This window comes from Gopherus evgoodei, chromosome 6 (genome assembly GCF_007399415.2).
Source record: "Gopherus evgoodei ecotype Sinaloan lineage chromosome 6, rGopEvg1_v1.p, whole genome shotgun sequence".
NCBI lineage: Eukaryota > Metazoa > Chordata > Testudines > Testudinidae > Gopherus > Gopherus evgoodei.
In genome coordinates this window covers 89,421,241-89,435,603 of record NC_044327.1, presented here as the reverse complement: position 1 = coordinate 89,435,603, position 14,363 = coordinate 89,421,241, and the positions used below count along the sequence as shown (strand labels likewise).

Here is a 14,363-nt window from a genome sequence, read left to right as displayed (position 1 = left end):
GGTGCCACAGATTTTAATTTGAAGGGTAGACATGCCCTAAGAGATTCTGCAGGATAGGGAAGGGAGGTGGTTTGCTAGCTGAGAATCTAATAAAAACACTTCCGAGTGGACATTGCTTTATGGAAACATAATATATGATCCTATTAATATTCTGTATCAAAGCCGAAGAGTAACTCGTCTACTTAGCTGATGACAAAGTTAAAACTAGATATGTTCTGCAAACCACTTTGATTTTAAAAAACCTTGTTTAATCAGGAATATATCATATGGAGACTGTTGCTTAGGTAATTTTGCACAGGATGTCCCAAAGAGAACAAAACCTCTAATAGAAACAAAGAAAGGCAAAGGGTATCAGAAGTGTTAGTCAATATGGGTTTGGACAAAGGTGTCCTGTGTCATCAGGGGCTTCAGTCAGAGGAACACAAGGGTGAAGGCTGATGACCAAGATGACGACACTGTAGTGAGATGTTGTACAGATGCTGAAGCCAATATTCTTCTTTTCCAAGAATTCTTATGGGAGAAAAATCATAAGTGTTGATATCTATTGTTTCCACATTAGCTCTGTGAATTATGTACTTTCTGAACTCATGACACATGGTCAGTCTTGCTGTGTAATTATAACCATCACTGCTATATTAGACCCTTGGCATGTACTCTGGTGCCCACAGGTCACTTGCAGCCAACAGCTGTGTTTTATGCTTCCCTTGCAACCTTTAAAATACTTGAACTTTAGCAAAATATTGTTCCTTTTGATTAAAGTATTGATTATTCTTTTTTATACCACACAGTGCCCCTTTAACATACCACACCAGGGAAAAAACCTCAGTGATATGTCTGGGGGCTATTTAGTGATTAAAAAAATTAATCATGATTAATTGTGCTGTTAAAAAATAGAATACCATTTACTTTAAATATTTTTGGATTTACTACATTTTCAAATATATTAATTTCAATTATAACACAGAAAACAAAGTGTACAGTGCTCAATTTATTTTTTATTACAAATATTTGCACTGTAAAAAACAAAAAAACCTCCAAAATTGTATTTTTCAATTCACCTCATACAAGTACTATAGTGCAATCTCTTTATTGTGAAGATGAAATTACAAATATAGAATTATGTACCAAAAAAACTGCATTAAGAATAAAACAATGTAAACTTTAGAGCCTACTCTAGTTTTTACCCGCATTCTGCATATATTTCATGTTATAGCAGTCTCGGATGATGACCCAGCACATGTTCGTTTTAAGAACACTTTCACAGCAGATTTGACAAAACACAAAGAAGGAACTGACGTGAGATTTCTGAAAATAGCTAAAGCACTCAACCCAAGGTTTAAGAATCTGAAGTGCCGTCCAAAATCTGAGAGGGACGAGGTGCAGAGCATGCTTTTAGAAGTCTTAAAAGAGCAACACACTGATGCAGAAACTACAGAACTCAAACCACCAAAAAAGAAAAATCAACCTTCTGCTGGTGGCATCAGACTCAGATGATGAAAATAAACGTGCGTCAGTCCACACTGCTTTGGACTGTTATCAAGCAGAAGCCATCATCAGCATGGACGCATGTCCTCTAGAATGACACTTGAAGCATGAAGGGACATATGAATCTTTAGTGCATCTGGCATGTAAATATCTAGCAACTCTGGCTACAAAAGTGCCATGCGAATGCCTGTTCTCACTTTCTGGTGGCATTGTAAATAAGAAGCAAGCAGGATTATTTTCTGCAAATTATAACCAACCTTGTTTGTCTGAGTGATTGGCTCACCAAGAAGTAGCACTGAGTGGACTTGTAGGCTCTAAAGTGTTACACTGTTTTGTTTTTGAGTGCAGTTATGTAACAAAAAAAATCTGCATTTGTAAGTTACACTTTCACCATAAAGAGATTGCACTACAGTACTTGTATGAGATGAATTAAACTAAAGAAATAGTATTTTATCATTTTTACAGTGCATACATTTGGAATAAAAATAATATAAAGTGAGCACTGTGAACTTTATATTCTGTGTTGTAATTGAAATCAATATTGGAAATGTGGAAAAACATCCAAAATATTTAATAAATTTCAGTTGGTATTCTAGTGTTATAAGTGCGATTAATCACATGAGTTAACTGTGATTGACAGCTCTAATTTTTTATATTATATACACACACACGCACACACTTATTGTAGCTTCCACTAGTGCCCTAAGGCCAAAATTTGCCCAAAAGATTATGAACACAGAGAAAAACAATGTTTATGTAGAGATAATTTAATCCTTTTCTGTCCACAGGTCTCAGCCTAAATGCAGTAAAAGCTAACAGAATAAGAGTTAACAGAACTAACAAAAGAATATAGATCTAGCTAATGCAAATTTAGACACAGATCTAGACATAAAATCTTTGGAAGGGCAATGCTAGCGAACATATGGAGATACTTTCTATATTATTCTGTAGAGGTAAATTGCTTCTCAGGTGTTATCTGCTTACATTATCTAGTTATAACAAGGGCCTGCATATAATTTCCTGAGCATTTGGAACATTTATTTTCATATCCTGTGCTCTACAACTAGCACATCCAGAACCTGCAGTATATTCCAAGACTGTTATCAGGTGGATGTCTCTGTATTTTAACTCAAATATGAAGGTACTTTTTAAAGATGGTATGTAATATATTTGAACTAAATTGGTGCAGTATTCAGGTACTGAAAAAACCCAGCTCTTTAGCAAAATATAATTGGCATAGTCAAACTTTTGCAACTGGATGGTGCTGCTAATTTTCTGATCTTATGAACATTGTCAAATGATCATAAAGAGATGAATAAGACTGTTAAAATAAGCCTTTTTTTCTTTGGCCTTGACTGTTTTGAGGTTTTAAAATGAACAACCCTGTAGTAAATGTCATCTTTTGATCTTTATGCAGTCTCCACGCATAAAACGCTGCATAAAATACTATGTTGTTAATTGTGACCAGGAATAAAAATAAGATGTTCAAAGAATGAAGAAAAAATGTCTGAATAATGTAGTCCTTCCTTGGTGCATCTGAACAGTGTTCTCTCTATTTTCAATCATCTCTGATCGCTCACTTGAATCTTTAAACTATGGGCCTGACTGTGCATGGCTTGTGCACCAATAAACACGAACAAGAGTTTCGATGCTGAAGGAAAGCAGAATCAGGCCCAGAGCTTTAAAATACAAACGTGTTTGTTAAAATATTTGTGATTCAAATCAATTAAATCCCATATTAATACTTCCCTTTAGTGCACCCATAACTCATTCTAGTACAACGGAGGGACAGAGAAATGTTGTATGTATCTGCCCCAATTCCCAAGCACAACAGGGCCTAGTCTCCTTCTCTGTCTCTGCTGCAATCCTTGCTGCTGTTCTTCGAAGAAGAGATGAAGTGTATTGACATTCTAAGAATCATCGAGGAAACCTGGTGAATCAAAGCACTCAGTGTGGATTGAAATGCAGATGCCTGAAGTCATTACCAAACATTGTACCAATCTGCACTACATTGATCAGTTAATGGGCAAATCGTTGGCACAAATTCCTGTTTTCTGATTTAGCTGTGTGATTCCCATTAGGGACCAGAGGAGTTATGTAGTCATAATCCTGTGCACAGCTTAGAAAATTGACAGGAACACATCACATCAATACTGGTAGTGCAGCGGGGTGGGTTTCTTCAACTCTTCAAAAATTTATTTTATATCTCTTACTAATACTAGAACAACAATATGCAAAATCCTCCAGAAATATGGGGGTGTGACAGGTCTGCCAGTGTGGTGGCAGTGAAGGTAGGTTTTAATTCTGGTGCAAGGGAGGTTTAGTTTAGTTGAGAAATGGCTTCCTTTAGTCAAAATCCCAAATGAAAAAAAGTGGCTAAAAATGGGAGGTTAGTGAACCAAGCATATAGCTCACCAGAGCTCTTTCCCTGAATGCCATGTGTATTCTTCTGTGGGCCAGGTACTTCTACTATTAAACTTAATGGTCTTGCCTTGCAGCCATACCACCTAGTAACTATCTTCCTGAAATTCCAGCAGCATTTGCAGGGGCACCTGTCTGTACAGCCCAGGGATTTAACACTTTAGTTTCCAGACCCAGTGCCAGGTTCCATCCATATCTTCGCATAAGACTATGAATAACATTATCATGGCTCCCTGAAATATATGTGAGAAGATATAATGGAAGCTAGCAGTTTTCCCTCAATATGTTATGGCCAATCTTCTAATGTTAACAACTCAAGCGTGTCCAGGTTTTTCTCCCTTTCACATTAGGGCACAGTTTCATATCCTAGACTAAGAAGGTACAAAATTTTACCCACAAGTAGGACCACAGAATTTGCCTTTCTGCATCTGATTAATGGTTCATCAAGGACAATTGTATAGTCTGGTTATAAATCTCTGAAATGTGATCATTTCACACATAGAAGTATACAACTGGAGATATAAGAAAATGAACTACAGTCAGAGAATTAGGGGTCCTAGTTTTTTGCATCCTTGATGCTGAAGAGTCAGAGGGAGGGAGGAAGGAGATAGACATTTTGACAAGTACCTAGAGAACTAGATCAAGTGAATTAATAAAACCCATCTGCTTTTTACAAAATTTTTTTTCCAGCTGAGTTTATCTGAAGTCATCTGCTGGACAGGACAAGTGCAAGTCAGCAGATGAGAATGATCAGGATTATATTACATATGAATCCTCCTTGAGATAATATCTGAAACAAAACATACAGCAGTAGCCTAAAAATAAAGACAGCAAAGAAAGATTTGTGAGGCATTTTATGTCATAAGAATAGAAACATGAGTTTCCACAGAGCGCAGTTGAACCACATCCACAGGATGGCAGTAGAAAATAACTGCCAGGAAGTGTACTGTGAATCAGTGACTGCAAAACTATGTCTGAGATGAATACAAAATTTCTCTGACAGCAACAACAATATGACATAGCGTTTAAAATATCCTGTGGATAATGTTTATCACTCTGGGGGAGTTCTCCAGGCTCAGAAAGGGAAATGAAGGATGGGTGTACTGAGCAGTAGGTAGATCTGTAATTTTTCATTTTTGACCGAATTCTCTGCACTCTTTTCAAATGCTCTGGGAAAAGGCAGGATATGATGATTGCATTTTACAGTACATTGTGAACTCTAAATTAGCTGGCCAAGATCAAAATCCAGATGTCTGGTAGACCTAGTGAAGTTAATGAACTGTTGGATTACTTGATCTAATGTGACTGTGAGGAGGTACAATGAGATGATTATACTTTTCAGTCTTTCAAAAGTCCACTTAGGTTTGGCTTATTTATCTGGTCACAGCTACTCCTGGGCAAGTGTTCTAACTTCTAATCGTGGTGCTTCCCAAACTAGTTCACAAGAAGCTGTTGTCATTTACATGAATGTAGCAATTGAATGTTAAAGAAAGAAAATCTTCCTAAACATCTCTTCTCTAGAGGATTTTAGCTCTATTCCATTCAAATGTGTATTACAGTTAGATGTGGTTGCCTGTGCAACCTTAATTCTACCTCCTTGTGCATATGAATTATGGTACAGTCTTTAATTACTTGACTGCACACTATCTTTTCCCCCACAGGTCCCTTGCCTGATTAAGTGCACAGCATGGACCTGCTTTGGGGATAAATCAGGGCTGTACAATGAAGGAGACTGTTGTCTGCAGGACCCCTGCCTCATTTGCTGAAGAAGCTGGAAGGTGTGTACTGAATGAATCATGGGAATGCCGAGGAGAAAGCACAGTCTCATCTTAAGGTCGTTGAATACTGGCCTGCAGAACGGGATTCTATCCCTACCTCTACTACAGAGTCCCTATGTGATGCCAGGCAAGTCGCTAACCACACTTCAGAAATTGTGTGTTCCTCATTATCCGGGTGTCCAATTCGAGACCCCGGAATCTGATTTGCAGAAGTGCTGCAGCTCATAGCTGCAACTGAAGTCAATGGGAGCTCTGCTTTGAACATATAAACTGTTATATGATGCTAAGTATTGTGAAGAGTTCGATCTTAGCTGTCTCAAATTGGAAGCTCAAAACTAGTGGACACTTCTGACTGTACCTCAGTTCCCCTTGTGTGAAAAGGGAACAATACCACCACCTTTCCTCACTGGGATGTTGTGAAGATTCATTAATTTATGATTGCGAGGGACTAAGAAACTAGAAGAGCACCTTAAGGGAAAAAACACAGGGTAATTAATAATTCTGTAGTCAGTGCAGGGTTTCGATGGTGTGCAGTAAATAATGTATGGAGCCACATGCTAAATCAGGGGTAGGCAACCTATAGCACGTGTTCCGAAGGTGGCACGCGAGCTGATTTTCAGTGGCACTCACACTGCTGGGTCCTGGCCACCGCTCCGGGGGAGCTCTGCATTTTAATTTAATTTTAAATGAAGTTTCTTAAACATTTTAAAAACCTTATTTACTTTATATACAACAATAGTTTAGTTATATATTATAGACTTATAGAAAGAGACCTTCTAAAAATGTTAAAATGTATTACTGGCACGCGAAACCTTAAATCAGAATGAATAAGTGAAGACTCGGCACACCACTTCTGAAAGGTTGCCGACCCCTGTGCTAAATGATGAAGATAAAAGAAATATTGGATAGCTTGTGCAATGAGTGAATACTGTCCATCCTGTACACTGAGTGAGTCACGGTCCCATCAGAAAAATAAATATGGGAGGCTGATTAAAGGTTGCTAAGCAACCTTAATTCTGGCATTTCCAAACTTGTGAGTGTACTTGACCAGTATGTTGGCTGAGCAACCCATCCAGAAGGAAGGCGATGCTCAACAAGTTACTATCTTTAATGACCTGTTTTATGTGGTTAGAAACTGGACTAATGAAGCTAATCATTATTGTATTGTACAAAAATGTGTTTATAAAGCAGTAAAGAAAAAACCCAGAAGTATATGAGTTACAGTTGTGTACATTTAAAATCTTAGAGAATAGGTGTATCTCCTATTTCACACTCTACATAGTGTCTTATATTTGCAGTTGAACAGCTCTGATGAAGATTTATACTGTATGTCCAGACAAAAAGTATGAAGATGGAGTTAGTACATAGCAGTCATTTAGGACAAACTACATTAAAGTAGTATTGCAATTACCTCAAACCCAAGCATTAGAAAACCCAGGAAACTCACACCTAAGGTTAAACTTAAAAGAAACCTAAACACGTTAAGGTTCACAAATGCAGTTAGGTTACTGAAACAACCCACACACTCTCCTGTAGTCATACCAACACAGGGAAAAATTAAATGTGTCGCTATCTGCCATAGCACTTGCAGCCCTTCCCAGCTTGGTATTGTCTGCAAACTTTGTGTACTCTCTCTGTCATTATCTAAATCATTGATGAAGATATTGAATAGAACCAGACCCAGAACTGATCCATGTGGGACCCCACTCTTTATGCCTTTCCAGCATGACTGTAAACCACTGATAACTACTCTCTGGGAACTACTCTCAGAGAACACTTCCTTCCCACAGGAATCTAATTACTTCAGTGGTTTTTGGATTAGGTCTATAGTCCCTCTTTAGAAGTCATATTTCTTCTCTGCTCCTGGTTTCCAAGGCAATGTAGATGGAACCTCAGAGACCATGGAGCCTCATAAACGGGCAAAGGATAGGGAGTCACTACAGGGAGAGGGCATCACAGGCAGGCAGGAATTGCCATGGGAACACACTGAGAGGGGAGGAAGTGGCCAGTTACAGGAAAAGGAGCAGCAAATTGGGTCCACACAAGTGCTACTCTGCACATAACTCTACAAAACATAGGGCCAGCCCTGCATATAAATAACCCAGAAGGCCACTGTTAAGGCCACAGTTCCTGCTCAACAGCTCCCACTGACAACAGGTGGTGCTGGGAGCTGAGCTCTTGTGAAAACCTGGCCCTTCTGAAAATCTGGTATATATTACCAATGGCCAGTCAAAGATCAGCAGATTCTACCAACCAGCCTTTTTATACAATATAAAAATATTTGCTCTCTGGTTGAGCCCTTGTAGAAGGAATTTCAGTTGGAAGTCATCTTTTGTGGTGGAACTGTGGGCAGCCGTTGTGTGCGTGAATTGTTTTAAAAGGGACAAATAGGAAAATACTTTGTTGTAGTAGTGGTATTAGCAGAAACTGCTAAAGAGCAACTATTAAGTAAAGATGCAATGCAGACTCACTAGGATATATGCTGTAATGTAAAAAAGTAGATGGAGTAGTTACCAGCAGTAACTTTTTATTATTATTAAACAATATTAAATTTAGCGGAAGAAAAAATACAATATGTTTTATCACAGTAATTTCCCTCTACGTGGCTTTAATAAAATATTTACTTCTATTACATTCAGGAATGCCAAGAAAACAGCTATCTGTAAAGAAGGTTTATAATGTTTGGTTGATGGAATGATTATTACCGGAAAAGCACTTCTTGAGGTGTAATAAAAACACAGTGACATAAAAATAGAATGCTTTGGATTCATAAGTCATCTAGTACGGTTACCTTGAAATAGCTACAACAATGGAGATGAACTTCCAGGGTAAAAAAAGAAAAGATCTTTGAAGCCTTTCTGCCAAAGAGGAACTAGAGATGAGTGTTGTACTTACAGTTGTATCTATAATTTCTCCTTTCCCGAGGAAATGTCTATGCATATATTCACCCCAAAAGCTTGGAATAGCATGTAAGGCATTAGGCAATAAGTAGCCTCTGGGTATTTTTATGTCCAGTATTAGCAATGTCTAATGCCTTCATGACACGATGTACAACAATGTGAGAAAAGATGCCCCCCGGCTTCACTGACAGGAATATGAACAATTACAACAGAAGCATTTTTTCAAGAATAAAAGAAAATAAACTGTCTCAGTTTTCAGATCTACTAGTTTTACTCTTTATGAACTACAACATCTTATACATCCTTGTCCTTTTAATCCCTTCACTGACATTAGACCAATGATCTAGAGCTCCAATCTCAGGTTTAGATGAGAAACTTTCTTGCAGAAATTGGGAGTGGCCTGAGGGCCTTTTTCAAGAGCCTGGAAAGGTCAGAAGCAGTGCTCTAGAGGCTTCTTTGTAGCTGGTTAATGAAGAGATCACATACACACCTGCTGACCCTTCATACAAATCCTCGCAGGACTGATTAATAGTTCATACTTGGCCAAATACATTAGCCCTCCCAAAATATGCTATAATCACTGGCACAGGGATTTGATATTACAGTCTCCACATCATTTCAAAGTCGACACACAACTATACTTTGGTTCAAATTCTGTCCTTTAGTTATACTATTGTAAATCCAGAATCAGTCCACTGAAGTCAGCAGAATCACTGCAGATTAGCACAGTCTAAATGAGAGCAGAATTTGAACCTACATGTTTCACACCAACTATACTTCTTATGGTATTAATTCAAAAGAGCAGGTATCTGATGCAAAATATGTCTCAAATCATTATCAGACTGCTCAGAAACTAGATTCTTTTTTCCTCTGTTTCCAAGAGAAATGAGGAGTGGAAGACTAGCACACATTATAAGACTTTGAATATGTTTTGCAATGGAGCCAGCAGGACTAACGCAGTTATATTTCAATGTACCTTCTGTCTGTAGGATACAGTTCCACAGTAATGACATCAAGGGAGTTCCATGCTGAGATGGTGAGACCATTGTACAAACACAGCATGCCTATCATCATGGATTCACTGGTACCAAACCACAAGAAAAAACAGCTAATTCCAGAGAGTACCATAGAACCACCTATATTCAAGGCAGACAACAAATAAATAAATAAATAAATAAATCATTGTTTTTACCGAATAAAAATATTTATAATCTTGTTTGTTTTGCATAACAATGGACTTTCTACATTGGACAGTTTAAACTACTAAACTGCATATTTGAGTTTAAAACTAAATTCTAAAACAGAACCAATTTCTCTGGCAACTATCAGTTGGGACCACACTTCTTGCAATTACAAGGAATGCATTTACATACCATAGTAAACTAACAAGAATAATTTAGTAGGATTCAGTCTTCATGTACAATGTTGCTCATAGAAAATCAACATAATAAATTAGTTATTTAAGTAAAATGAGCATAAATTTGTCATTATGAAGAGTTGACATCTGATTTTCAACCTCCACTAATGTCCCAAAATAGAAACTTGTCTACGGGCTCCTCTAAATTATACTAGCTAGATGGTTCCCTACACTCACTAAATGGTCTGCTGCACCATCTGAGGATTACCTGTGCACAGCTCCCTCTCCCTTTAATGGAGTAAGCCAATAATGAACACTTCTAAAAATCCCACAATCACAAGTGCTTAAAATAGTATACTTATTTTATGGTAATACTGAGTGATGAACAAATACATAGCAGTTGAGAATTGGCTGGGCTCCTTAGCTGTTAATTTCCAAACTTTCTAAAATTTGGGTGTTTTTGAATAGGTGTTTAGGATTATACACTAATGAAAAAGTCGCAAGAAGGGATTTCTTCTTGCCTTTATGAACAGCAAACTCTAAAAGAGAAAACTTTGTTTTATCTAGACTGCTTTAGGTTTTTTGGGGGGGATTTTGGCAAAGCCCATACCTAACATCGTTAAACGTCCAATTCTGTCCATCAGAAGAGCAGATACAATATTCCCTGGTAACACAGCCAAAGTTCCCAGGAAATTAACAAAGTAAATCCAATAAGCACTGTAGTCATCATCAAAGGTAATCTGACATCCTGTCTTGTTGTGCTTAAATATGCAGTTTATAAATTCAGTGTCAATGAATTTATATTGCTCGAGATCTGTGGAAACAAGGGAAGTGTCAGCAAAAACAATATCAGCTAACTCATAACCCTGTGAGAAGCATATGATTTAAAACATCCCAAGATTAGACACTCTCATTGATAAACAGGAGCTTACATGCTGCTTTGCTTAGTATAATATGGCTAGTTACTGCTGTTACTTGTTGGTATTTTTCCCATATTATACTATACTATACTATATTATACACACACACTCTCCAGATGAATTCAGAGCTCATGAAAATAAGGGACATAAACTGGTGCTTAAAGTTCCATACGTGCTTTGTTCAGCCGGAGGCTGATAATACAGCCTACCACTCGGCATACTGAAGATTTACAAACTTCCACCACATAGGATTGTCAATGTTCCTCATTCTTGTTCAGCTACAGACCTGGGTCTCACTTGAACACAGATTGTCAATCATGTCACCTTTTGGTGGGTTTGTGGTAAGGACGAATGTCAACTAGAAAATCAGATGAGACTCATTTTCATTTGGGATCAGAATGTATTAGCTTTCAAATTCAGTTCTATTCTAAAAAAGTGACTGCAAAAATGCTCTGGAATCAGTGTGAGGCAATTAGGTTTTTCTAAGGGCTTGTCTACACAGGGAAGCAATGCCCTCGAGAGGGGTATAAATTTGAGGGTGCTGTAAGACCCCATATAGACCCTGCTGATGGACTAGGAAACTTTTAGAGCATGTCAGCAGGGTCTACACAGGGCAGTTACTGCACTTTCCAATTGACACCTGGTGCACATTGCCCCTCATGTAGAGAAGCCCTAAGTACCAGCTCTGCAAACACAGCCTGAGGTGTGGGTTTTGTTTGTTTCCTTTTTAGTGAGACACAAATGAAGCCAGAGCATCAGTGACTGCTCCAGTTTCCACCCTGTTGACCCACATGGCCATTTACTTCAAGGGCCCTTTATAGTAGCCCTGGACCATGTTAGGGATTTGAACACAGTTCTCCAGAGGTATAAAGCTAGTGTGCTCGCTCACTAGCATTTCCATTTGTTATGTTTTGAACCAGGAAGTGAACAAGCTATTAAATGCAGACAGTTTTCCTCCAGTGTCCTCCAAACTTGCTCTGGAAGATCAGACCCTGCATTTCCCCCTTTGTTTCTCTTACTGCTGTCAGCCTTGAGGCCCTGAATCACACAGACTTTCCCTTCAGGCAAAGAGGGCTGGGCATTTTTACCTCAGACACCTACCAACATAGCTTGCAAGATGGCCATGTGGGAGAGCAATAAGAGCTGCTACACCCCCAAATATTAAGCCCAGTGAACCAGATTCTCATCTCATTTACATGGGATTCAATTGGACAAAATGGAGCTACTCTGGATTTACGACTGTGTAAATAAGATCAGGCCCTGCCCCATTGTCTCTGCAATATTCCCATCTCTTATTGGCCTAGGTAATGGGGGATGGGAGGGAGGGAGGGGGAAAGAGAAAGAAAGAGAGAAAAGAAAGGGAGAAAGAAAGAAAGGGTATGAATTGTGAACTCAGATCCCCTCCCCTAAACATGGTAGCATATTGCATATCACTAGACAGGTATGCCAGCTCTGGCACTGATCTTTTTAAAACTCCCAAGTCAGTCAAGTCAGATATAAGCCTAACTGGAGCAATCACTATACAAGTAAACAAACTCTCTTATGTCTTTTGAAACTCCACAGAGATAGTTAACAAATTGGAGAGAGATTTAAAATTCACTCCCTGAATTAATAGTGGGCATGCGATCTTTTAAAAGGGTGTGTTCCTTTACATTTATTTTTATTATTATTGCTGCACATATTTATTACAGTAGTGCCTAAGGACCAACCAAGGGTGAGGTCCAATTGTGCTAGGCACTGGACAATCACAGTAGTAAACAGCCCCTTCCCAGAAGAGCTTGCAGGGTTTAAACATGCCAGCACAATGTGTGCCAATGCAACAGCAAATGCCATGTTATTTCCACTTTTTTTTAAAAGACAGATTTAATTAGGAAAGGATCAGCTAAATGGAAAGAAAGGGTTGGGGAAAGAATACATTGAAGGGAAGGGAGGTGAGGGGGACAGGGCAGGAGAGAATATGGTAACCGGCAGCTGTGGAGTGAAACTGAGGTGAAGAGACTATGTGACAAGGGAAGGAAGAGGGCTGCAGCAAACAGCCAATCAGCACAGGGCAGAGAAAAATCTAGTCAAAACTATGGAAAGCTTTCTGAATGTCCACAGGTTCCTGCTTCAGCCGGGTGCTGGATTCTCTGTCTTGTATTTATATCTGTTGCTTTTACAGCTATTGTATTCCTGACAAGCAGCTTTGTGAAATAAGACCATGGTAGTTGGACAGTGATATGATTTTCCTTTCAGCATACCTGTGCTGGAGAAGTTGGTATCCACAAAAGTACAGTTCCTGAAGTATGTGCTCACAGAAGTAATGTCCTCAAATAAGCAATTCTTAAAAAGGGAATCTTCAAAGGTTACTGATTTAAACTTCATCATAATAAACCTGCCCAATACAAATAATTTCCATCAGTCTGCCTTCATGCATCATGATTAGAGATTCAGCTGTGCAGTCTTACATGGACGCCATTCTCAGAAGTCCCATGCCCACAAACACAATGCTTCTTGCAGAGTCAGAACAGCTGATTGCCTGATGCTGTGCGACCATTGTTGAATACATTGATTTCACAAAATGACATTCCCTCACAGCTGCTGAGCATACCCTTTTCATAGTTAATACAAGGATAAAATATTTGTTATCACCAATCTCTAATCAAAATGTAAAGAACCTCAGGACTCTGTTGTAATATACTTTTAAAAGCAATGTTAAACAGCATTTCACAAGTGTCACTGTATTCTTCGCTAAGGCTCCAGAAATCTGGCTTCTTGGAATAAATGATTCCACCACCTCCCATTTCCCCCCAAAAAATCTAAACTGCCAAAAGTGCAGTTTTGCTGGTATAAATGATTCTACACAAAGGGCTTTTGCCGACCCAGCTCAAATCACACCTCATCACATCCCTGACCAACATAGCTATGTTAGCAAAAAGTTTGTTGTGTAGACTTGGCCTAAGAATATTGAGTCTAATGTTTTTATTATATGTATGGTTTCCTTTACTTTTAAAAATTTAATTAAATAGGTCAAAAGGCTATGGTATTAGTTATCTGAGAGTCATTAAGAAGGAGGGACCAGAAAGTAAGAAGAGCTAGGAACTAGAAAGAGGCAGTTTTAGAATCGTGTGCACAAAAATGCATGTGCATAATTTCTGTGCACAATAATTACAATTGTACACAGTAGCAGCACAAACATATTTCCATTTAGACATCTAGCAGATTATCTGCACATGCAATATTTGTGACTATGTTCCAGCATTTTTGTGTAAACGTTTTTTAAAATTCTGGACCAAAATGTTGAGCCTGACCTGATGGAGAGGGTTTTGTCTGGCTGTAGAAATAAAAGTTCTTTAAAATCTGTTAGCATCTCCACTAATAAGCTATACTGGCAAAAACAGTTTTGCAAGCATAAGCTGCATCCACTCTAGGATCACTTTGCCAGTATAGTTATACCAGCAAAGCCTCCTACATCTTAGTTTAGCTAAAATTTCTACTACACAAATTTCTCATGTCTTATACT

The 14,363-nt window shown here is 38.4% G+C and overlaps 1 protein-coding gene across 2 annotated transcripts in view; it reads right to left on the bottom strand.

Moving 5' to 3' along the window:
- Positions 1-14,363, bottom strand: part of SV2C (synaptic vesicle glycoprotein 2C) — a 209,254-nt gene that overhangs the window by 9,900 nt on the left and 184,991 nt on the right. For both annotated transcript variants that reach the window (XM_030567289.1, XM_030567290.1), the window contains exons 10-12: positions 13,102-13,235; positions 10,552-10,755; positions 9,561-9,720 (exon numbers count right to left, since the gene is read on the bottom strand). In XM_030567289.1, the coding sequence (XP_030423149.1) occupies positions 9,561-9,720; positions 10,552-10,755; positions 13,102-13,235 (498 nt within the window). The remainder of the gene's footprint in view (positions 1-9,560; positions 9,721-10,551; positions 10,756-13,101; positions 13,236-14,363) is intronic.